At 34.9% G+C, this 27,167-nt stretch overlaps 1 protein-coding gene across 2 annotated transcripts in view; it reads left to right on the top strand.

The window, feature by feature from the left end:
* Positions 1 to 19,572, top strand: part of LOC117167031 (aurora kinase C-like) — a 183,694-nt gene extending 164,122 nt beyond the window's left edge. For both annotated transcript variants that reach the window (XM_033351590.1, XM_033351589.1), the window contains exon 5: positions 19,317 to 19,572. In XM_033351590.1, the coding sequence (XP_033207481.1) occupies positions 19,317 to 19,415 (99 nt within the window). In that variant the 3' untranslated portion in view covers positions 19,416 to 19,572. The remainder of the gene's footprint in view (positions 1 to 19,316) is intronic.
* Positions 19,573 to 27,167: the final 7,595 nt, after the last annotated feature.

Raw genomic sequence — 27,167 nt, 5'->3', positions numbered from 1 at the left:
ATCAACTTTTTCACGCTTACACTAAGGGGCTGATACTGAATCATATGATGATGTATAATTGGACAGTAGACTGAATTTTCAGCAGGAAAATTGTGTGCAGATTCAAATACCAAACGAACGTCCACGGAGGCGTGTACCAGTAAGAGCTATAATGGCATCAAGCCTTGTTAGTGTTCCATACACATGCAGTGAACTCTTGCTGGGTAGTATACACAAATCTTGATGCTGGACAGCAATTCCTATTTCATCGCTGTTGTTGAATGTTGATGAGGCATAAGGCTGATGCGCGAGAATCTCATAGTGAGCTATTGACTCATCAAATCTCACTGGTGCTTGAATGTTTACAACATTATCCCCGATCTTTCTATAAGTTACTTATTGGGTATTAGGGCCGTGACTATCATCAAGATTGACAATATCTAACTCAATTTGGCGGTGTCCCTTCACAGATAGTTGATTGCGCATAAAGATTCCACGAAAATGTGGAGTCTTTAAAGCTTTAGTATACTTGAGCAGATCGGCATCAGTGAGTGCTGGATAAGGTAGCTTTACTACAAGTTTTTTGGCACCAGTCTTAGATGAAGTCCCTGTCCTTTTCGGTGACGTTTCTTGTGAAGAGCTAATCATTTTCGGTAGGGTTTTAGGTGTAAACCTTTTCCCAGAGCAATAGCCTCCATTGCAGTGTTATAAACTTGAGCTTCTGTCAGTTGTTGTTTGGCTGCGCTAGCATCGTTTACTGCCTTAAATACACCTGCTGCTGAAAAAAAACCACCAACTTTCGAAGGTATTGGCAAGACACGTGGCTTTTGCATTTGATGTTTATCACCTACGCGTTTCACAGCTTCATATTTGCCTTTGATTGCAAATTTGATTGCCACCTTTGCATCTTTACTTCGTTTCATTGCTTTCTTGACTGCATTCACAATCTTTCTAAATGCTATTAGTTTATTTTTTATAGCTGGTTTCTTCTTCGAGCTGGGTTTCTTCTTCTTTAAACTTGCCGAAATAGATTTCCGCTTTGAAATAGGTATCTTCTTTTTCTTTAAGACCATACCAAGTTTCGATAAGGCATTAATCACGTTATTTATTACAAGTGCTGCCATTTTCTCGTCAATTGCAGCATCCTCAGAAAAAACACGCTGCCAGACCGATCACCGTTAGCAAGTCATTTGGCTAGCTTAATACCTGGACCGCATTATTGATAGCCAGGCAAGTGCAACTCAAACGGCAAATTATTGACGACCTTCTGGGCCAATTCTTTACCTTGATGATGATATGACACTATATTTGATTTACGGTAGGCAACTTTGACAACCTGGTCCAATTAGAGAAGAAGAGAGTAAAGCATGAAGAGTGAGCATGAAGAAGTAATGCAACCAAGTGATGCTCAATCAAATTCTATCATTGTATTTGATGATTTGCCTGTGAGAAAAAGGATAACATTAGAGCTCTTTTTGTATGAGTAGATACATACATGTTGACAGTTTTTATTAATGTCAAACTTACGCTCGAGTTCCTAAACATCTATTTCGAGATAATATCAATCTTTTGATACTTTCAAATAAGATGTAAGAAACTTGAGGTATGTAGATGATGATCATGTGAACACTAACACAAGTTATTCTCAATTTCGAAACTTATGTTTAGTATATTGGAATACTAACAAGTATGGATTTGTTGATCAGAAGTTTTGTGGATCGATTCCCAATGGAGTGAAGATGGAGTAGGATCTTTTTTTCAAGAAATAATTTTAATTTTTAAAAAATATTATTTTCCATCTAGTCTTATTAAGACGTTAAGCATTTTCTGTTATTGAAGATTCTTAACTTGATCGATATTGTGTAGATTTTCTGCCTTCATGGTTTGGAGGGTTGATCTACTGTCGGTAAGGTACAATCTCTGATGATATAGCAGATAAATTTTAAAAAAATTTAATAATTACTTGTACCATTAACACCTAGCTAAAAATTAGCGTTATGTTCTTGAATTAAGAGTTCTTATTCTGATCCCTCTAATAGCTTAATTGAAATAGCACCTGACCGGAAATCAGAAGTTTTGTGGTTCTATTCCCAATGGAGTGAAGATGGAGTAGGAACTTTTTTTCAAGAAATAATTTTAATTTTAAAAAAATATTATTTTCTATCTAGTCTTATTAAGACGTTAAGCATTTTCTGTTATTGAAGATTCTTAACTTGATCGATATCGTGTAGATTTTCTGCCTTCATGGTTTGGAGGGTTGATCTACTGTCGGTAAGGTACAATCTCTGATGATATAGCAGATAAATTTAAAAAAAAACGATTTGTTGTCAAAGTTTCACATAGAGAAGGAGATGCTCCGCCGAATCGCAAAAGCTAGTAAGGCGATTTGAGGTAAATATCGAATGCTCAAAATGGGTAAAGAATCCACTGAAAAGATAATGAGTGAAACGTTTAAACCAATACTCATGTCACTGCAGAAACTGGTTGACATATCTAATCCTTCAACTAAGAAAAAAGATGACCAAAAAGAGCCTGTAACGGAAAAAAAATGAAGAGAAGGATGGGGAGGAAAAGAATGATAACGTTTTCTTTATGGCCGCTGATGCTGAAGAAGATCAAGATACAACTATGCTTGAAGAAGATGCTTACAGCGAGTTCGTTCATAGTTATGAGCATTTGAAAAATAAGTTTCTCAGAATGCTACAAAGAAATAGAAAGCAGTATCTAGATATGATTTATGGCGTGTAAGCTCAATGATGGCAGACTGATGATTGGTGATAAACCTATTAGTTTAATGGGACAATATTTCAAAGTTGATGGTAAACAGTATCTGAAAACAGTTAGTCTGCTTGAACTGCTGTTTACAAAATCTCCCGAAAAGTCATCTATACACACTGATGATCTGAACAATTACAAGGAAATATTAATTGCTTTAAATGCACATGAGAAGCGATACAGCTCAACTGAAACTATTCATACTAGCCGAGATATTAAGTACAAGAACTTTATTTAATTTATTACTTTATGAATTTGTGACTTGTACAGAGCATCATACAAAACGAGATACATACAGTGTATCAAGTAACATTATCGATGCGAACAGAGGTTGACAATAATAATTTGATAATACGTATACTCGAAGAATTAATTAACGAGAAAATGAAAACACTGTAGATTGACACTCAACAAGATTTTCCAGTCCATAACACTGAACGCATTGCTCATGAAAAACGAAAAATTGGCGCTAGTCACAGAACTACATAAACCCGCTACAAAGAAATATCCACGTCGTCGTGTGCAAATGCGTGGTACAGACGAGACGTGGCAGGCAGATTTGGTTGAAATGCTATCCTATGCTCGTGAAAATAATGGCTACAAGTATTTACTTACCGGCATAGATATTTTTTCCAAGTAGGCCTGGGCGATTCCAGTTCAAAGTGAAAGTGGACCAGATGTCACTTAAGCAATGCAATATATACTTATACAGCGTCTGGTGCCAATAACTTACACATCGATGCAGGCAAAGAATTTTATAACTCACATTTTACAGAACTTATGAAACCATATGGCATCAATCTCCACTCAACTTATAGTAATTTAAAAGCGTCAATCTGTGAAAGATTTAATCGCACGCTCAAGCATAAGATGTGTATACAATTTAGCTGGAGAAACAAATACAAGTGGATAGAAATTTTTCCAGCTCTCATCTCCAAGTACAACAATACTAGCTATCGATCAATCGGTATGAAGCCAAAAAATGCCACTGTCGATAATGAAGAGGAGCTCATGCAACGCTTCAGAAAACTGCGAAGTAGACCCAAGCGGATACCTTGTAGAAAAAGTAATCAAGCGTGGTGGGAAAATATTTGTAAAGTGGTTGGGGTTTGATAGCCCCCACAACAACTGGACAGATAAATCTGATATGTAATCAACTTTGTACAATGTTGAATCAAGGTTGAAGTAATGTTGAATCAACGTTGAATCAACGATGAAGCAACGCTGAATGAACGTTGAACCAACGATGAAGCAACGCTAAGTGAACTTTGAAATAATGTTAAAATAATGTTGAACCAAAGATGAATTAATTTTAAACTAAATATCTATGGAATACTGTCAAATTTATAATATGAGTCTACGCTTGTACTAGTTATAAGGATTGACAAATAAAAACAAGCAAATAACATACACATGTTTTTTTATTCAATTAAACTATATTGATTAATATTCATAACTTTTTACAATAAGAAAACCTTATAATTACTTTTTACAATAATATTTATTCGCTGAATCTTCTAAAATGACCAAGAGTTCCACGTCATTGTCAGATAGTACGTCATCGTCATTATCGTCTTTAATCACAGTATTGATCTTATAATGATCCCAGGCGAGGGTGTCAGTACTGTTCGGAAGTAAGTATCGCTCATCATCAACCGGGCTAAGTGCGATATTGTTCTGTTTGACTATTTCGAGTTTGTGTAGTCGAGATGGTTATAACATACTCGTACTAAGTTTTTGTTTGAATAGAAGAATTTCGCAAGCACTCGATGTAGCCATTTAAATTGATGCTTCTCTTTACGGCTCCTGCTTTGATTTCATTGGATTTTTTTATAAATTCTTAGACGAATTTTAGGGAATTCCAGGAAGTTTAAAAGAATTTGATGAAATGCCTAAGAATTCATGGTGAGGTTTAAAGACTTCCGAATGAATTAAATAAAAACTTGAACAAAAAAAATCAACTGAATTAAGTAGAATTGAGTAAATTCTAAAAAATAATTTCAAATCTCTTCAAATCTTTGAAACCCTACTAATTTCTAACCAAAAAAGTGAATAATGACTACAAAACAATTCAAATGAATTGAAAATAATTTAAAAAATCGAAAAAATTCCGTTGATTTCAGTAAAATTTGAGTGAAGTTAGATGAATTCAAGAGAAATGGCAAGGTATGGAAAAATGTATTGAAATAAGTTTAAAATGAATTAAAAAATTTAAAGATAATTCAAAAGTACTTGATATAATATTGCTAAGAATTTAAGGTAATTTTGAAATACCTTCAGCTGAATGAAACAAAGCTTTTTTAAAATCTGTTGAATTAAGTAGAATTGAGTGAATTTAGAAGAATTTAAAATAATTCAGGGTGAATTCCAAATTAATTGTGAAAAATATTTTATAATCTCTTTAAACCTCTAAAAGGCTACGAAATTCCTCATTTTTTGTGAATAATTTTTTTTCGAATCCATTAAAATTTTAACATCACTGAAAAATTTCAAAGTCCTTTGAAATCCTATTGAAATAAATTAAACAATTCTGTGAATCTTTTAAAATTTCCGCAAATATTTCCAATTCTCTTGATACTTTTTGAATTCCTTGAAACTTTTTAAAGCATTAAATTATTGAAATCAATTAAAAATTTTATTTCAATCTTTAGAAAAAAACCTCAAATATTTCAAATCCTTTCATATCTTTTTAAATCCCGTGACATTATAAGCTCTTGAAAATGCAAAGGAATTTGAAAATATACCTTGCAATATTTCAAATCCTTTGACTATTTTATCGATTTATCCTCAAGATCAATTCAATAAAAGCCTTTAAAAAAAGAATCCACTGAATTAAGTAGAACTGAGTAAATTTAGAATAATGCAAGTAAATTAAAAAAATTCAAACGAATTCCGATAAACTAAAAGATTCCATGATGAATGAATATGAATTCAGGGTAAAATTAAAAAAAAAAGAAGTTCAAATCTCTTCAAATCTTAGAAACCCTATAAAATACCTCACTTCTCTTGAATGAATTCTTGAAAATACATTTCAATATTATTAAATCCCATTATTAACCCCATGTAACCTCACAGCATCCAGTAAAATTTTCAAAATCCTTCAATTTAATACTAATAATTCCCAAGTTCCTTAGAATCATTTAAAATTTCCCAAAATATTAAAAGTTCTTTCAAATATTTTTAAATCCCTTGAATCTTTAAAAATCCATTAAAATTATCTGTGAGGCCTGAATGAGTGATAACTAATTACCAACAATTTAATAGACCTGATTTTGAGATTTTTAATAAAGGATTATGAATCTCGACAGCTAGTAACCTTAATATATTAAATTAAAATATATGGATTAAATCTGCTGCTAAACAGAAATCCGATAAGGCATAGTAGCGAAAACTAGACAAAAAGTAAGCTGAAAACTGAACATGCATATTCCAGAATATTTGAATTTGGAGCTTCGAAAGCTTTTTTTTATAAATGATTTATAAATTCAGAGTGAAAGGATTGAAAATTAATAAACTGTTTTCTAAATTGGTAAATAGAAGTAAATAACCTCGATTATTTTGAGCTTTCATTCCGAATTCCATTTTCGAATTTTTGATCGCAGCGCTTCCGCGGAATAGAGAAATAGTTAAAAGAAATACTCCTATATGTAGAATTCTAAGGATACAAAATATATGTTGATACAACGTTGTTCCTGGCGAGGCTTCAAGTTACTATTAAAGTTTTTCACTGTATCTATAAATCACAACATCTATATATTTATAAGTCACTTAACCTAAAATTCACTAACACACTAGGTCTATAATTCACTAGAATTTAAAGTTATTAATAAAGTTCTTTGCCACTATGTTTATAAATCACTGTGTTGAAGTTTAAAACTTTATTTTTTTCTCGCTTAGTATTACTTGCTTTTGTTAATAGTTATCGCTTTACTGTCATGAATGAACTGTTTGCATTCTGCTGAAAACCCGCTTATATAGGCCGAAAAGCAACTCTATTCGTCGCAACAGAAATCTCTATATATGAAATCTCAAAGGCAACAGTCCCGCATGCACAGAACTTTCTAGGAACTTTAATTTGACTTTCTAGCAGAATCTATAAAAAATCACATCCCTCATCTACATTTCTAGAAGATTTCATCAATAGAATCTCGAAGGTCATAACTCAAATGCATCGAACCTTCGAGAAGTGTCAATAGATCCTTCTAGTACAATCTATAGATTTAAATTAATGTCAATGTTTCTATAGAAAGTTCGATCCAAACAATCTCAAAGGCAATAGTCTCAAATGCTTCGAACCTTCTGGAAACTTCTAGTAGAATCCTTACAGAACGCATTTGTCTAAAAGAATGTCGCATAATTCGCATGTGTTAAACCTTCTAGAATGTAGGTAGAGTTGGGTACTGGACTATAAATGCACCGTCAGGTGTTGATGACTCCAGTCTACCGTTGGACACAGTGTCTTTCCTAAAAAGCCGTTCTCTGACCTTGCTCTAAAAAAGAAGTATGTCATTACCAAGATTCGCAAAGTTCACACCAAATATGGCACGAGAATGATGGTCGATCTGGAGAACGGATTTGCAGTCTTTTGACTCAGTCGGATCATGAAGATCTTTGAAAATGCAAACCATGAGGATACATTTAAAAAGGTTGAAGAAGCTGCGAACACAAAAAAAACTCTACTTGTACTACATTGGTGGACCTTACAATACTTTTCATTTCAAATATGTCGAATAAGTGATACTTTATCTGTAGATTGTATTTATTCTAAGTGGATTTAATATAGATAGATAAACGTTTATTTTTCGGCCTGCTAGCCTTAAAAAATTGACTTGCTGACACTTCCGATTTTTTACAGAATTTTCTTACAACTATCTCTTAATTATAAATGTAGTAAGATGTAGAAATGACATACTTGAGACCAAGTAAAAGACCACAATTTTGATGTTGAGAAGATCCTTTATTCCCTTATTAAAAATTTGTCGACGTTTCGAGAGTCAATTGCTCTCCTCGTCAGGAACAATCATCAATCCAATGTCATTAAAAATTATATAAGTCCTTATATTTATATTAAAAAGGTCCAAATTCTTTATGTTTAATTCATGTTTTTTTAAGATTCTCACCTAAAACAGTTCTGTAAAAAATATAAAAAATAAAAAAAATTTGAACTAAGTTTAAAATGTTAAAAGTATAACGAATCATATACGAAAGTCAAAATGAAATGAAACCGTTAAAATTGTAGAAAAAGTTTAATTTACCTGTAGTGCTGATATTATAATTTTTTACAATAACATATTTGACATAAAAAAGATCGTAATAAATAGTTAAAATTTCAAAAAAGGTTCAACAACACTTTTTAAATTTAAATTTAAACAGGGAAATAGAACGTGCGTTCTACTTCATATTAAAGGTTGACTTCGAGTGAGAGAGGTAAACACATAAATTACTTGAGACATTGAAAGAACAGTGTCGTAGTAACACATAAAGATATAAGGTTCCTTAATTTCAAAGTGATACATATTGTATATAGTCGAAGCGTAGAAGGAAGAGTCTAAGTAACATTTATTAATAAGATACAATTATATATATAAAATTATGATGTACAAAAAGAGAAAAAATAATTTTATAGATTTAGTAATAAATTATCAATAGCAAAAAAGTCTAAAATACATTAGAAATTAAATTAATGAGTCTAATGATCTAAATGTGAAGTGGTTTGTTTTAGTAAAGGATTTTTAAGTGTTTGAATTTTATCATTAATGTGTGTTTCAATAAATTCCTCTGGATAATTATTAAGTAAGAGAATATTTTTAATAAAATTAATATTTGATTGGTGAAAGGATTCATGTGATAGTTTGGAAGATTTGCCTACTAAATTTTTTATGATAGCTATTTTCTGCTGAATCGGATGATTCGAAAGAAAATTAATATATCTGCCTGAATAAGTACCTTTTCTGTACCAATCCGTGATAACTCCCATAGGAGTTCCATATACCTGCCTATAAAAGTTACTATTAAATTGAAATACTAATGAGTTCAAAAGACTTGTAGCTGAAATGTTTTTATTAAGAGATAAGGTGATAATTGTTTAAATGTATTAACTGACCCTAATAATTTTAGTCCTGTTTATAACATTATGTTAGACTCATTAATTTAATTTCTAATGTATGTTAGACTTTTTGGTTATTCATAATTTATTACTAAGTTTATAAAATTATTTTTTCTCTTTTTGTACATAATAATTTTTTATATATAAAAAATGGTATCTTATTAATAAATGTTACTTCGACTCTTCCTTCCACGCTTCGACTATATACAATATGTATCACTTTGAAATTAAGGAACCTTATATCTTTATCTCTTACTACGACACTGTTCTTTTAATGTTCCACGTAATTCATGTTTTTACCTCTTTCACTCGAAGTTAGCCTTTAAGATGAAGCAGAACACACGTTCTGTTTCCTTTTTTTAAATTTAAATTTAAAAAGTGTTGTTGAACCTTTTGAAATTTCAATTATTTATTACGATCTTTTTTATGTCAAATATGTTATTATAAAAAATGATAACATCAGCACTACAGGTAAATTAATTTTTTTCTACTATTTTAACGGTTTTATTTCACTTTGACTTTCGTATATGATTCGTTATACTTTTAACATTTTAAACTTAGCTAAAATTTTTTTCATTTTTTATATTTTTTACAGAACAGAGCAATTGACTCTCGAAACGTCGACACATTTTTAATAATGGAATAAAGGATCCTCTCAACATCAACATAGTGGTTTTTTACTTGGTCTGAAGTATGTGATTTCTACATCTTACTACATTTATAATAACTATTTACTCAGACGCATAACATCGCTATTTTTCCATCGATTTATTACAACTATCTCTTAAAAAATTAACATCCATTCACACCTTATAACAAATCCGCTCGCTTCTATACCCTGACCTTCAATTTATAATTGATAAATTAGGGACACAATTCATATAACTATGATGTTCATTAGATTTAATTTATAATTAAGAAATAGTTTAATTCGAATTTCGCGCGCTTTTCGCATTGCATAGAACGTATGTAAAATGAATCGTTAAAAGCAACGCACATCGGGTAACAGAAGCATAGGAGAAAGATATTTGGGTGGTAAGAAGCAAGGCCCATCGGGTAACAGATGTATAGCAAGACATCGAAGAGCCACCTGTCGTCCAGACCACTGAATCTCCTAGTACTCGAGTATTAAACTCATAGAGCCAGAGACTTAAGAAACGGAATTTTGTTGATAAAATGAAATATTGTTAACAAATGGAGTTAACAATCTGTAAGATGATCCGTGCCCTTCTAGGAATTATGCAGATAATCTCTGGGAAATATGAAATATAGTGAGGAACATCGTCGTCAAAATAACTCAAGAAGTGTAGTTACCACCTTTCCCTCTCTCTCTCTCTCACTCTCATTCTTTCTCTCTCTCGATAAGCGATACAATTCAAAAGTATTTATTTGAATTTAAATATTAATTCAAACTCTAGTTAAGAGAATTTCCGAAGAATCAACACATAAAAAAAAAGAAATACAACATGAAATTAATCGAGTTTAACAGCTTAACCTAATAAAAAATAGTTACAAAGTGAATCACAAATAGAAGGTGAGAACAACGTGTGGCCAACTTAGAGATTGGATCAAAGTGACAGTTTTGTTTCAGCTAATAAAACAATCGTAATAAAGCAATCGTACTGTCCCGCTTCCATGTATTGTGCTTATTTGCATTGGTATTCAGCGAAGATTAACTTAAAGCTACGGCAAAAACGACTTATAAACTAAGATTAAATGTCGCTAACGAGAACTACGTGTGGCCAAGTTACAGATTGGGTTGGAAAATTAAAATATTCTTTGACGACATGCAGACTAGAAATTTGAATTTGAATTGATAAAAACGGTCGAAGAAAATTGATAGTGGATTTTTTTAAACTCTGAAATCTACTAAATTTATGTAAATAAATAAAATTGCATGAAAATAATATTTCCAGTTCTGTTTTCCGCATAACAACTTTATTTTATCAGATTAGAAAAAAGAAACGTAAATTTTGTTTGGTTTATAGCCAACATTTTGAGAATTTTCCAAAAAGGTCTTTCTAGGATAATTTATTACATGTATTTGTTGTAAATAATAAGGCAGATTTTACACAAAATGCAATAAACAAAAAACTGTTTGTAGAGATCAATAGGATAGTTGTTCATTGGTGACACAGGATATGATTTTTTTTTAGAATTTCCCAACAGATTTGTAATCAACAAGGAAAGCTAGCCAACGACCAGTAGCGGCAGTAGCGGTAGTAGCGGTTTCCCCCCACTCCGGCGCCACAGACCACGTCGATCCTTCTCCCTTAATCAGTCACCATAATCAACAGCAAAATAATAATGCACTGCCTTCTAAATTTAATAGAAAATAGTGCATTTTTTCCTCTTTTTGCATTAACATAAAAATTGAAATAAATAAGGATTCAAACATCGGCTTGGAAAATTCTGTTGAAAATTGAACGTTAAATTTTTCTTTGAAGAAATCCAATGTCCGTAATGAATTGCGCCCTACAAGTTATTTTGAGCCCCGTTTTTTCATTTCACCCCACTATGGGGCGGTAAATTAATGCTAGGTTGTGTGGTTCTTGGTTAAAACATCTAATGTAAAATATGACAAAAAGAAATTTGTGCGAATGAATGTTAGATTATGTGGAAATTCGGAAAAATGAGAATTATGTTAAATAAAAATTCGGAAAAACAGAATTTGTATTAAATTTAAATTAGGAAGAATAAATATTACGGGAAATAGAATTTCAAAAATATAAGAATGATACCAAATGAGAATTCAGTATAATAGAAATGAAGATATCTGGTAGTTATGAAAAATAGAGTTTATGTCACCTGAAAATTCGAAAAAATAAAAATGATGACATATCGCTAATTGGCAACTTGATTTTTGGTCAAATAAAACTTAGATTAAATGGAATTTAGGGGATGGTGAAGATAGGGGGGTACACAGACGCAGCTTTTTACCAATCGACATTCAATTTTTCACACATATTCTTTGGACTCCCGAACAGGCCGTAAGAATATTCTGGGATGAAGGAGTGGAGGGGGGATTGGGGCACAGTTTTAGAAACATATAAAATCAAGTGGACTTAAGCATAAGATGCTTATGAAAATCAAGTTTTTGACAATTGGCAACAAATTTTGCATATTCTTTGGGCTACTGGGCAGTTTGTTAGAATGTAGTGAGGAGTTAGGAGTGGTGAAGATAGGAGGGGGGGGGGAGGCACAGTCGCAGTTTGTTTTTAAACTAATCTGTATCAAATTTTTTACGCATATTGTTTTTGGCACCCGGATAAGCCGTAACGATATTGGGAGGAAGACGGAATGGACGGAGGGCAATTTTTGAATTATATAAAAAAGGCAAGTATGGGAGGCATACGAGAGGAGGGGCAGATAGTGGGGGTAAGATACACTTTTTAAACCATTTTTTACACGTTATTTTGGAATTTCATGACTGATTTGAAAATTCTAAAAAATGTATTCGATGACTCGAGTACAATTTTCATAATTAAAAACAATTAACATTTAGAGTTTTCTTTCAGCTCTTTGCAAATTTCACAAATAATTTTGAATTTTCGGAAACTCAATTCGACAACATAGATACAATTTTTGAAATAAAAATTCGAAAAAGGCAGTTTCCATGTTATGTATTCAAGTTTTTATTTCTATTTTACTTTCCTAGAGTTTTTTCCAACTTAAGTTCAAATTTCGCTTTTAAACCCGTAGTTCATTCATGAGTTAAGTTATTCTTAAGTAATAAAAAGTTCTTCGTCTTTTATTTTACATGTTTTTTTATAACTTTATAGAACTTTTATTGCATTCCCGTTTGATTATTATGTATAGTATTAGTTGGAGTAGTCTTTTCTAGGCGCGGCGGCAAAGCCCACATCTAGTATACTATAAAACTTAATAAAACTTATTATAAAATAATATAGTAGAATAAGTTTCACATAATATATGGGAATAAGTTTCACTGGTGAATACATTATATACAGGATATCCAAAAAGTTTCTTTGACGTCGGCAATCCAAACAGCGAAAAATTTTACGTTTAAGAATTTACTCAGTTCATATGTCAGGTGTGATATTGATGGTCACTCAAAGGTTGTTTAAACTGAATCAAGGTTCGGAGACATTTGAGAACCGCTGCGTCTGGAAATCATTGATAACGACCTTCCTTATTTATTTTAGCAATGTGCTTTTAGATGTGACCTTAGACATGACCTTGTCTTTTTTCTTGAAGGTCTTTTCAAGGTCAACTTAAAAAATAGAAACCCTCTTATTTGACGTGGACAATCAAACCCCCTCTCCGTCTCTCTCTCTATCTCTGTCTCTATTCCACTTGCTCTGACAAGATGATCAGCAAGGTCACGTTGCCACTGTTATGTTATAAAGTATAATTCAATTCAGCCTTTTTTCAGGAACATCGACGTAGATGTAGTCAATTTTTTTAAGGTGTTTTATTATTGTGCGTTCTTTTGCTTTTTATGATACGACACTTTACACAATTTTTTCCTGGAAAACACATTTTTGGGGAAGCACCTACTAAAAATCAAATAAACTTATATTCCAATAGATTATTTTACACACTTGTAACTACTATATTTATCTCTGAAGAATTCAATTTTTCAATAATACTTTTTAAAAATATTTTTGAAAAAAGACGCATTTTTTAATTCCTTTTCTTCACTACACAATAGAAAATTTACACGAACCTTATACAATATTTTTGTAAATTCGGATAATCGTATGATGCAGACTGGTTACTAGACGCTTTGAGATACTATTTTAGAGGACTATTCGGAGATGAAGCTATAGGACACTACAGCTGCGATTTAGAACACGATTCGTTAGAAAACTCAATTGAGAAAGTATGACTCACTGAAGTTAGGGATATAATTAGGGACTTGAAAACGGTAAGGCTGCCGGGGTAGAAATATCAACGCTAAAATAATTAAACACGATGGCGAGTACATACAACATAGACTGTGCGAATTGATGAGTTTTTTGTTAGAGATGGGAGAAGTTCCAGATGATTGGAAAAAAGCGATTATCATACCAATATACAAAAGAAAAAAAGAAAAAAGCGACTGCAATATTTGCAGAAGAATCAGCTTATTAAGTAGCGTAAGTAAAATATACTCAAAAATACCTTTTCGTAGAGCAATGAAAATAACAGAAGAAAATATTTGGGAAGCTCAAAGTTGGTTTATGCCAGGTATGTTATCTACGGATCAAATATTTAGCTTAAGACAGATCACAGCAAAAAGTTTGAGAGTAGGAAAAAAAGGTTTGTGTGCATTTTTTGAACTAGAAAAAGGTTTTGGCAAGGTAGATAGAAGTAAACTTTGGGGAGTCCTAAAAGAGTACGCAAAAGAGTACAATATATATGGGTAGCAAAGCGAGTCTAAGGGTAAATGGGAAATTGAGTGACTGTATCGATATTATGCAAGGTGTTAGACAAGGATGCGTTATGTCTTCATGGCTATTTAAATTATTCATGGATAAGTGTTTAAGAATGGTTGTTTTCGACGAAAAATGTGTGGATCTCGAAACAGTAAGGCTACGTGGGTTAGCGTTCGCAGATGATAAGGCTATTATAGCAGAATAATTTAAAAACTTGCAAAGGATGTTGAACGAACTTAATGCAAGCGTGAAGAGCATGGACCTCAAACATGAATCATTCTATCTTTGTACCGACTGTACGATAAGTAACGAAATAATTTTCAAAGAATGTGGTACAGTAGAAACTAGTTGACACATGAACAAGAAATCGGTTAAGATGGTTCGGGCATGTTGAGAGAATGCTAGATGAATGACTAACCAATAAAGTTTATCAGGGTAAAGTAAATGTCAGCGTGCCCAGAGGTAGACTGCGAAAAGAGTGGTCAGAATTTGTGAATGAGACCCCAGTTAAAAGAGACGTAACAAGCCAGAGAAACACAAGAGCTTGCAAGAAAAAATTCATTGATGTAAAGGAAGCTAGAGAAGTATGCTAGGACAGAATAGTATGGCGGCAAATAGTTCATAAAATAAGTATTAGTACAGTGAATGACGCCTGAAACAAAACTTGTTGGATACTAATGGAGCCAAGTGGGGAACCGCACACGATGACTATGCGAGGCTCTTCACTTGGGGTGATTGCTAAAGAGTTTATCAGCAACCTGGATCGGAGCAGTGTTGTGGAACGAACGTGTTATTTAAGTAAATAATACGAGAATTCTAAATCAATCTAAAAATGTTATAACCCCGTTCCTCACATTACTCCCTTCTCCACCAAATGTTTCACCCCTAGGTCAAAAGGGGCCTAATGATTTAATAACTCAAAACTTGTGTAAACATTTTTATTATTTTTGATCAAGATTTTGTAAAATTTTCGAGGTGTTTTTTATTCTGTTTTGAAATTTACACAAAAATTGTGTAGAATTGTACATTTACACAAAATTTTTCGAAACATTCAGGGGTGGGGCAATTGAAACATCAACCGTTGACCGAGCTGCTAAGCGGTTTCATGATAAAGGCACTGTAAGGGATGTGCGTAGGTCAGGAAGATCAAGGTCAGTAGGAAATCAGGAGAACTCATTGAATGTTTTGTTGTCATTCACCGAAGATCCGCATACTTCTATTCGTCGTCTGTGCATAACGTTCTTCAGAGAGCGAATTTTAATTCGTTTAAAGTAATACTTGTTCACAAGTTAAATGAAGATGATTTCGATCGTCGCGATGAGTTTTCTGAAGGTATGTTACACATAGATGAAAATCTCAACTTTCCGTTTACCTTTACGGATAAAGTAACATTTCAACTGTACGCAAGTTTGTATGGGCATAATCGTAAATATTGCACAGATGCAAATCCTTATTTGGCACGAGAGGAGAAGTAAGCTGGTTAGGGAGTGTTGGTGGGAGAAGGAGAACAGACGTAGTGGTGCAAAGATGGAGGTGGAAAGGGAAAGGTATTTTAGAACGAATGGATTTCAGATGGACAAAGTGAGAAGGATGCACAAGGAAGGAAGGTATATGAGTTGGTTCAAAAGAATGGCATGGAGAAAGAGAAGGCAGAAGGAGAGGATAGAATAAGAGAGTCAAGGTTTAACGGGAACTATGTGTGGATTATGCCAAGGAAGAGAGCGGAATATTTGTGTGAGAAAGGAGTGCAAGGAAGTCAGGAACTCATAGCGAGAATGAGATGCGGTTACATGGAGGATTATAATGGGTTCTGGCTTTCTAGAGAAAAGTGAATGTGTGAACTGTGCGGGAAAGGGGATGCAAAAGTTGAGCAATGGTTGTAGGAGTGTGAAGAGGTGGAAAGGAGTGGGATAAGCATGGAGGTATTGTTGCATGAAAAGGGTGACAAAAGGGCAGTAGCATGGGTGAAGGGGGTGTTGGGTAAGATGGAGAAAAGGAGAAGGAAGGAGGAAGAGGAATAGAGAAGGAAAGATTTAAATAGGAGTTGAAGTAGATGTAAGAAAACTGTAAATATTATAAGTAGTAGTTAAGTATTAGGTGTTAGTTGCGGAGACAGAGGCTGGTAATGCGAGGCATAGCGAGAAAAGAGCGAAATGCATGCGAGGTTTCTCTATCTATTACTTTTGTGGTTATCTGAAAGATCGCGCTCTAATTCCTACCGAAATCATGCCAAATGCTCTCAATAGCTTCTTTCGTCGATTGGATCAATATCGAGAAGTTAGTGGACAACAATTTGCGTTTGCGATAAAAAAACTTGTGCATTCTCTTGCCTATAACTAGACCTGAAAAGTATGGGTCTCACGCTTGTCGAGCACCCCAAACGTGAGAGGCAAGAGGTAACGCTGAAAGTAAATTTAAATAACCAGCTGCGGCTCTCAAAGGTATTCAGACCTTTTCTAACTTCAAATGACCTGTGATTGTTGGCGTCAAATAAGAGTATTTCTATTTAAATAAAAATTTTACCTTGAAATTAGCTTGAAGGACTTAGCTAGGTCATTTCTAAGGTCACATAGATACACGTTGCTAAAATAAATTAGTAAGGTTCTTATGAATTATATCCAGAAGCTGCGCTTATCAGATGTTTCTAAACCTTCTTCAAGGTTGAATAGCCTTTGAGTTACCGTCAATGTTACACCTGATCTATGACCTGAGTACATTTTTTTTATTGCCGACATCCAATTAAGGGGTTTCTATTTTTTTTAAAACTTGTTGACCTTAAAATAACCTTGAAAGTGATCCTCAAGTTCAAATCCAGGGTCACGATTGAATGCCTTGTTAAAAGTTACTCCAAGAATTACCTTAATGTTTTTGGAAACAAATTTTACCTGGTGACATATTCAGCCGTCCCCTAACTCTTTAGACACCCTGTATATTAGGGTGCTTGACAAAAAATTTGATTTTAGTAGTTTTTGATTGTTTTGTATATGCATATTAGTCTTATACAAATATCCTATGAATTTGAACTGAATTAATAGTTTCAAATTTGATCAGATTTATGTTGATGAGTTAAGTTATTTTAAGTTTAAAAAAAAGTTTTTATATGTTTCTGTTCCCTGGTATTCGACGCGCACTTCCGTTGGAAATCTATAAATATGAGTTTCTGGCGAGTTCAAGCGATTGTTAACAAACCCGACGACGGAACGTAGAGACCCACGTTTTGGGGCTATTTACAGTTATAATCGTGATTTTTGTTGGCAACTCGCGTATATTAAGCAACGTTAAGGACGCATCTAGGCGCATTACAGAACTTCTTGAGTTTCGTCACTGCGAGCACTGCCTGCAGGTACTAGCTTGGCTCCTCTACCTGCATAAAGCTGATAGACAGATTGACATTAATTTAGGATATTTTATTTTTCTACCGTCTATCATCTGACTGTAAACAATTTTTTCCAACACCTTAGAGAGACAACAAAAGATGACGACAGGCCTATAATCACTAGCACTTTGAGGTGACTTAACTTTACTTAAAGGTCTTATGCCTTTTTGCGTTCTTCAGGATAAAGAAAAGTTTGTAACGATTGGTTAAAGAGATTAGGTAAGTGTGGAAAAATTGTAGGCAAAGCTTTAATTCCATGGCTAATTGGTTGATCCCGATGAAATAGGCAGCGTACGTTGAAAAGGTTCTGTGTCGTGACTTAGCAGCTATTGTGTCGAACTGGTTTTTTTTGGCACCTGAAGCTCATGAATACTGTCCGTTCACTTTTCGAAGGCTCCTCCAATCTAGCTACACGTTTTTATAATTTACTCGTGAAAGAAATTGCATGAAAAGAAAGCTTCCGTCTCTTACAGTTGACTAGAAATTCTTGGTGGGGGAAACGAGACATGTGGCAAATGAGTGTTTGCGGCCGAATTTCCCCTCGCTGAAGAGTCCCACAGTATTTGGAAGATATCTGGCAACAAATTAAATCTTCGATTGCGTGAGTCTCAACTTTTTGTAAGGATTTTTAATCCAATGCTGTATTTACATATCGTTTTTTTTTTAATTTGCGCTGAAAATGTATATCAGGCTTAAAATTAAAAAACTACAAACTTCTTTCACACTAAAAGCTACATACAAAATGGTAAAAAACTGTAGCTAGCATCGAAGAAAACATTTTCTAAGTTGCTGATAAAGAGAAACATAACAATTTTTTGTATATCACTTAGAGAGAAAAATCTAACAGTAAGTATAATTGCATTACTTGCTCTTTCATAATAAATAATATATACCTGAACAATTCTAATTTTTATTCTATTGCAAAGTGAGGCACTCTAATGGAGTACCTGTGTTGTGCCGCCTTCTTACTCGCTTCTGCTGTAAAATGAAACTACCTATTTGAGGTCCCTTTCATCGCGGACAATTACATATATACCGAGTGTTTATAAAATGAATGCCCAATGCATTCTGTAGAAACTCTATATACATCTTGCAGAAACCTTATTTAAACTCTGTATGTCGTTTTTCTGTAGCATTTATATAAAATATGATATCTTTTGTACCTCAGGCTGTTTGCAACAAGTCGAATTTAAATCTATTAGTACCATTAAGTACCGTGAGCTTATATCTCGATATGAAGTAGCTTCATATCTCCCCCCTTAAACTCAATATAACTTTGAACATAAATGTTGGTTAAATCGGATTATTTAATAAGTAATTTGTAAAAAAGTGATGTCTAATCGAGAGGTTTTTAATTTATGAAGTTGCGTTGAAGTATGCGTGATTCACGAATATTGATAAGAGAAAAATATAAGTTTTTTAGGATGTATACTGTTTTCTAGCTTACTTAAGAGATATAATATGTTGTATCTTTTAATTGCAGGTTCTGGAGTGATTTGTAACATGATTTCATAATTTAATATCCCTCGTGTCTAATAATTATATAAGTAACCTTGTCTAACCCTCCTGTTTCATAGGTCTTACGTATAGAAATTAATACTATTTGGGATACGAAAATCGTCTGCCTTTCCAAATGGACATAATATTTCTTATAATAAGAAGTCAAGATGCATGAAATGATACCTATTTTCTTTTTCAGTTACTAGTTGTTGATCCAGATCGTCGATTGGGCTTAGACGACATATTAACTCATCAATGGATTACTACAAACCGAAGTACAGAACCAAGTGCATCATGAAGATTTACAAATCAGCACTGTTATGTGTATTATATATATATATATATTGATATATGGAGATGAGTTTGGAATTTCTTATAAATGATCAATTTAATTTTAAACTTTGTGACTTATGCAGTGCGTTACAAATATAAAAATACATTTTATTCGTAAAAAATAACAAAAGACTTGAAAATTGTGGACAGCTGAGAAAGGCGGAGAGGAGATTAAGTATGGATATTAGATTAGGTAAAATTAATACTGCAACCATGAAAAGTTCATGTTTCAAATTATAAACAAATTACAAAAAAAATTCTTGTGGATCACCGAATACACTGAAACCATGTGTTCTCGACAATTGTGGCTATTGCTCACACAAACCTCACATCGTTCTCCTTGTAATCGAGAAAAGAACGATGATCTTTAAAAAATTTGGGCACTAGCCGACATTAACATCGCAGCCCTGAAGAAAGAAAGGAAGAAGAGGTACAGCTATCTGATAAGGGGGTGTCGATAGTTTTACACATAATATTCTGTTACAATGGTATTTCTCATTATCGGTCAATCCTACGGTGCGAAGTCTTTATTATTACGTTACCTTAAGATAATCCCTGCATGCATTTCAGTAAAAGGCTGAGTCTCTTCCGAGCCGATTGCAGGGGGTGGTCATCCTTGGGTCGGTCTGTGTCCTTTATACATCATGCTGTATAAACGTAGCCGAAACTGTTGCATCGGCAACAGGAATTTGGCAATTGTGAATTCTCTTTTGTTAAAGCTCCTTCGGCCTTAACGAACACATTTTCATCGTGTATCTCGTGCATCGCACATGAGTTTATCCCTGAAACTTTTTATCATTCTCATAAATGTATATTATTATAACTCATAACTTACATTTGTATTAAAACAGACGTACTTTCATTGCCCCTAATAGGGGCAATGAAAGTCCCTAAAATGGGTGGTTACAGTCTGTAACGGAATCAATACGACGATCCGGCAAAAGTTTCGTACACCCTAAGAACACGGAGCGACTCAAGGACTATCGCCTTCTGCATTTTCCCCGCAAGTGTTTGAGCATATCGTTGACACGCAGGGATGCTTTTCCGGCTATTAACGAGTGAAAGTTTGGCACCTCCAAGAGAACCGATGATAAGGACGATTAGTTTAACAGAATATTCCGGTTACAATCGTTGCAACTCCTTTATAAGGTCTCTATACCTCTCTTTCTCTTCGTTCTCCTTGGCTATGCTGTTTTTGTCAGCTAGTGTCGAAAATTTGATAACGAACATGGTTCGGTTCTCGAAGTCAAGAAGAATTATGTCAGGCCTCGAGTGTGCAACAGAAACAATTGTCGAGAATATAAAGTTCCAGTAAGAGTGACAGATATGGTAATAAAGCACTCTTAGTGCCGCATTGTGCCTTTAGATGTAGGTCGTTCGAGCATAATTTGGACAACTAGATAGTATATGAGCTAAATGCTCAGTATGTGCATGACACGCCCTGCAGCTATCATCGGAAATGTGTTGACTCAAAATGTGGCGACGGTATGTCAAGGTGAAAATGACATCGTCTTAGCATGCCAAAATGAAACCCTCCGTACCAGACTTCAATCCGGGTGATTTAAGGAATGCAAAGGTTAGCTCACACGAGGAAAACTTAATGGCGTCCCTGAAGATCCTGAGCTCGTTGATAGAAGCGCTATACGACACCTTTTGCGCTGGAGAGACTTATACATACCTGGACGTGCCACAGAGCCGCATTCCGGATGTGATATATATAAAGGATACTCTCTGAAACAGATATAAACGTCTCATTCGGCGATTTGGTCTTCTGAACTGTCGTCGAGGAACAAAGTATCTGCAACGAACATGCTTGCCGTTCCGGTAGTACTATCTTCATTTTGAGTAGTTCCATAGACGAAGAACCAGCTCAGGTCCCTTGCTATCGGGACAAGAAAGGTTATGCACATGAACAAAAGCATGCATCTTAAGTCTTCCGTTCCGCGACTCTACATATCACGCCGTCAAGGTGGTCAGGAATCACCGCCTTTGAAATACTGTGAAATTGTTCCATGAAAAAATGTAATTTTTTGATTTTCCATTATTTTGTATGCTGTCAAAATTAGAATTTTGGATTTCTAAAGAAAATTCAAAAAGTTATAATAATCTTATTCTGTAATAATATAATTTTTTTATAAACGTCCGTACAGAAAATTTTTGAATTTTGGAAAAAGTGGTCTCAAAAGTATTCAAAATGCGCTCACTTTTTATTCTATATCCATTTAACTGGCTAACCAACTTAACCTTCAGTTCAGGATAATAAAAGAGTGTACCAGAGGCCAATCTGATACAATTATTTTTCTCAAAAGTTATCGTGCTCACAGACAGACAGGCATACGTTCATACAGACTGTCCGACAGGCAGACACATTCGTAATAACCTTTTTTTCAGATTCAGGGGGTCTCAAAACGTGGACATTTGACAAAAACGGGGGGGGGGGGGGCAAGTTTTACACAAATATAATACCTTCTCTGATGAGAATGTAAAAATTATTTATTTGTCATTAAATTTTTGATACTTCTGTTTTTTTTTTTAATCGTAAAAAAATACGAATAAAAACATAAAAAATTTAATTTTTTGAAACCTCACACACACGCTGAAAAAGAAATTAATAGACAAAAGTTATTGATAGAGCAGGACCCCTTATCAGAAGTAAAAATATATCAAATAAGCCTAAAATGGTAATATATCATTCTATACTTGTACCGACTGCACTATACGGTAGCGAGACGTGGACTTATCAAGAAAAAGATAAGAGTAAAATTAACGCGATTGGCATGACACTCCTGCGCATAATATGCGGGGAATCTCTGATGGACAAAGTGAGTAACGAAACAATTCTCAAAGAATATGGTTAAGATGGTTCGGGCATGTTGAGAGAATGCTTGATGAACGACTAACGAAATTAGCGTATCAAGGTAAAGTAAATGGCAACGTGCCAAGAGGCAGACCGCGGAATAAATGATTAGTATGTGTGAATCAGATCCTAGTTAGAAGACACATAAGAAGCCAGAGAAACACGAGACCTTGTGTGAAAAAATGCATGGTCGTGAAAGAAGCTATAGAAGTATGCTAGGGCAAATAACTATGGCGGCAAATAGTTAATAAAAAGAGTATCAGTAGAGTAAATGACGCCTGAAACAAAAGACCCTGAATACTAATGGACCAAAGTGGGGAACCGCACACGACGACTATGTGAGACTCTTCACTCGGGGTGATTGCTAGAGAGATTGGTCAGCAACATGGGTCGGAGCAGTGTTGTGGAACGATCGTGTTATTTAAGTAAATAATACGAGAATCCTAGATAAATCTGAAAATTCTATAACTCCTTCCTTACATTACTCCTTTCCCTACCGAGTGCGTCACGCCTTCCCCGAAAGGGAAATGGCTTAATAGTGTTCCAATGAAAAAATACTTAAAAAAAAACATAAACCCTCATTAACATACGGATTTTATTAGTCAAAATGGAACGTCTTAGTGAAAGAGAAAAAGTATCACTGCTCAATGATGAGAGGCTGAGGTGCGATTAATCGTATTTACAGGGAAGTGAAAAATCTCTTCAACGAAACATTTTGGGGTGGGGCAATTGCAACATCAACCGTTGAGCGAACTGTTAGATGGTTAAATGATAGAGGCACTGTAAGAGATGTACATAGATCAGGGAGACCAAGGTCAGCAGGAAATGAGGAAAACTAATTGAATGTTTTGTTTTCATTCACCGAAGTCGTCTGTGCATGACGTTCTGCAGAGAGCTAATTTTCATCCTTTCAAAGTAATACTTGTTCAAAGGTTAAACTAAGATGATTTCGATCGTTACGATGAGTTTTCTAAAAATATGTTACGCCTAAATGAAAATCCCAACTTTCCGCCTACTGCCTTTTCGGATGAAGCAAAATTTCATCTATACGGAATTTTATATGAGCATAATCGTATATATCGGGCAGATGCAAACCCTCATTTAGAAGGAGAAGAGAAATCGCAATATACACAAAAATTGAACGTTTGGCCTTGAATACTCTACAATTTAATAATAGGACCATCTTTTATTTGGGGTCATTTTAATGCTGATACGTATGAAATTATGCTACCAAATTAAATAGTTCCTGCAATAAAAGAGATTTCTGGAGAAAACTTCAATGGCACTTGGTTTCAACAGGATCACGCTCCACATCACTAAGGACCAGACGTTCGCGCTCGCTTAGATACATTGTTTGTTAATTGGTGGACTGGTCATAGAGGCATCATTGAATGGCCAGCTAGATCACCTGACTTAACACCTCTCGTTTATTTTCTTTTGGATTATCTAGAAGATCGAGTGTGTAAAACCAAACCTCGAAATTTATCAGGCTTGCAAAAAAGAATTAATGATCAATGCGTCCTAATTCTTACCGAAATCATCCAAAATGCTGTTAATGGCTTCTATCATCGGTTGGATCACTGTCGAGAAGTTAGTGGACAACAAGTTGCATTTGCGATAAAAAAAACTTATCCATTCTCTTGCCTATAACTGGACCTTAGAGATATGAGTCTCACGCTAATCAATCACCCCAAAACGTAAGGCAAGTGGACTCACGCTAATCAAGCACATCAAAACGTGAGAGGCAAGGGGACTCACGATAATCAAGCAGCTCAAAACGCGAGAGGCAAGGGGACCTACGAAAAGCAAGCACCCCAAAACGTGAGAGGCAAGAAGTAACGCTGAAAGTAAGTCCAAATAATCAGCTGCTGACGTAAAATAAGAGGGTTTCTATTTAAATAAAAAAATGACCTTGAAATGACCTAAAGGACATGGGCAGAATCATCCCTAAGACCACATATAAATGCACGTTGCTAAACTAAATAAGTAAGGCCATTATGAATTATTTCCAGAGCTGCGCTTCTCAGATGTTTCCAAACCTTCTTTATGGTTAAATAAATTTTGCGTCACCGCCAAGGTCTCAACTGACCTATGACCTGAGTACATTTTTTACCATTAAATTTCCCGTTGATTCGATTGCTGACGTCCAATCTCAGTTATATAACTCTCAAGACTCTTAAACGATGTAAGAGGAGAAACTTCTCCGAAGAAGCATGAGCATCATCAGAATCAAAGTTTAGAAGAGAGGGGAATTAAGAGAGAGAGAGAGAGAGACAAGAGAGGCGATAAACGCCGCTATCGCTTTGCTACTTTCTCTCGATGAAATAGACAGCACAAGTCGACAAGGTTCTGTATCGTGACTTAGCAGCTGTTGTGTAGATCCGGTTTCTTGGTACCTGACGCTCATCACTACTATCCATTCACTTTACGAAGGCTCCTTCATCACAGATGTACATATTTATAATTTACTCGTAAAAGAAAAATCGCATAAGAAGAAAGTTTATACCATGCTAAAGCTTACGTTATTGCGCTTAAGTAATTTTAACCGAAATATAACTCTGATACGCATATTACGAGAGATAGCACAGGCAGCTTGAAATGCATTTCAGGGTAATTATTATAATAAATTGAAGTTCCGTTTTTACGTATGTATATTCAAAATATGAAAGTATCTATATGATTTGTTACAAACTTTAATTTACGAAAATGTACAACTGTTTGGGAAACTTTTTGTTTTCATTTGCGCTTAAGATGTTTATCAGACTTCAGATTAAAAACTACAAACTTCTTTTACATCAAAAGCCACATCCAAAATGGTTACTAAATTTAACTGATGCTGATATGCCAAACATCATTTGCTACTTGCTTATTTTTGGGAATAGATTGTATACATAACCCATCCTACTGCTTATTTATTTTTGTAACCATATTCAGCAGAAACCCTTAATTGTTTTTATTAATAAAGTGTTAAATAACAATAAAATAGCATCAAAAAAGTTTTCTTCTGTAATTAACTACCGAAAATAAAAAAATGCATTACAGTAAAAGCTCCTTCCTGTCCTGTTTCCTCGTGTCGCCGAAGTGATACCAATTTATGCAGCTGCAGTGTAAACCCATGTAGCAGATACTTTCCCGTACAAAACGTTACATTAAAAATAATACGTAGGAGAAAATTCTGTTCAGAAATTTTGTATTTAACCAAATTAAAGGAGATACTGTAAACATAGTAAAAAATAAATATATTTCATTCCCTAACCAAGTAGAGTTCAACAGGTACAGGTAATGCAAGGTGAACCTATTAAAATTAAAGCTTTAAAGAATCTAACAACAGAAATCGTTCCATAAAATGATATTGTAATGTCATACATCACTTACTCAGTGAATAAACGATGGTTTAGCTGATGTAAAATTTAATTTTTAAGTGAAAACTGGTCTTATGCATGGTGTGAAAACCGTGCCGAAAGCTGAATGGCACCTGGGTGAGGTGTCTAGAACGGTGACTCTGGGATACCGGGCGATCCCTCAGAGTACGCAGCCTTATTCTTGCATGCGGGGCTCTACAAGGATGGACGAACCCCTTTCCCTAGCTTCTCGTGGGAACAACAATGACAACACCAAACATAGTTGTAGTAAGTGCGGTTCAAAACAACAGAACGCGCAGGGCTCCAGAAAATGGGTCGGCCAACAATGCCGACCAATCTAGAGCTGGGGGAGCCAATGAAAATGGATTCAATGCGATGGATCGGCGGGATCTCGCGACCTTTGGGTGGACAGAGCAACTGAATTACGACTTGCTAGAGTGCTACGATGCGAGTGTGGCCCCTGAACGGGGTTACATGGCACGGCTGCATGCTCTGTGGTGCGAGAAACACCCGGAGCTATCGCACTTTTCGCAGCTCTGTCTGCGAAACCATGCTGAACTACTCCGGAAAAGGGGCGATGTAAGCGGAACGCCTACTCTACTACAGCTAGAACAAGGCAGCAACAAAGAAAGAGAGGCGACACTAAGACCAACCGTGGGCAGGCATCCAATAGATGAAGAGCGATGCTTTACGACCCGAAGAAACATCAACACTAAGGTTTCTCTCAAGCCTAAAGATCTGGCTGAAAAGGATGACGAGCTTCGTGGACATTTTTCCGGTGAATCCGACCTCTGGGCTATCAATTGTTGTGTGTATAATGCAGCGAGAGCTTTGGCCGATGCAAACCGTAAAACAAAACCAACGGCTGATCATAAGACCAAAAGACGAATGCATCAACTTGTCATAAAGATAGGCTGGGTAAGACAGTACGCGACCCGCATTTAATGTGTGATTGACTAAATCACATCTGGCAGGCATTTTACCGCCAAGGTTCGATAGTTCGCGCGCGAACTCCGGACCCGTTATCACACACTTAACAAGTCAAAGCTGCTGACCATCAGGCAGCATATTTATGAGAGAATACGGATACTATCTGACGCTAAGAGAAGTCTAGAGCAGAGGGAGAGATGGGTCAGAGAGAATCAGCAGTTTCTCTCTGACCCATCTCGACTCTCCCAAGACCCTCCAGTTACTGTCGAGCACCCACCCAAACCAGAGGAGGTCGAAGTATTTTGGAGAGAAGTCTACCAAGTGCAGCATAGACTGGACGAAGACTCAGAAAATATAAATAGCATCAAGGAGTTATGTGTTGCCCTCATAACACCTGATACAGAATGCCCACCCATCACTACCGAGGAGGTGAAAAAAATATTAAGAGGGATGAAGAACTATTCCACACCGGGACCAGATTGTATCAAAACCTTCTGATGGAAGAAGTTTTCTTCAACCCATCAGCATTTGGCCCGTATTTTCACCTCATATTTGAAGTCGGAAGAGC

This window comes from Belonocnema kinseyi, chromosome 2, assembly GCF_010883055.1.
Source record: "Belonocnema kinseyi isolate 2016_QV_RU_SX_M_011 chromosome 2, B_treatae_v1, whole genome shotgun sequence".
Classification (NCBI taxonomy): Eukaryota; Metazoa; Arthropoda; class Insecta; order Hymenoptera; family Cynipidae; genus Belonocnema; species Belonocnema kinseyi.
Note: the sequence above shows the minus strand (reverse complement) of the source record. Positions and strands in the feature narration are given on the sequence as shown.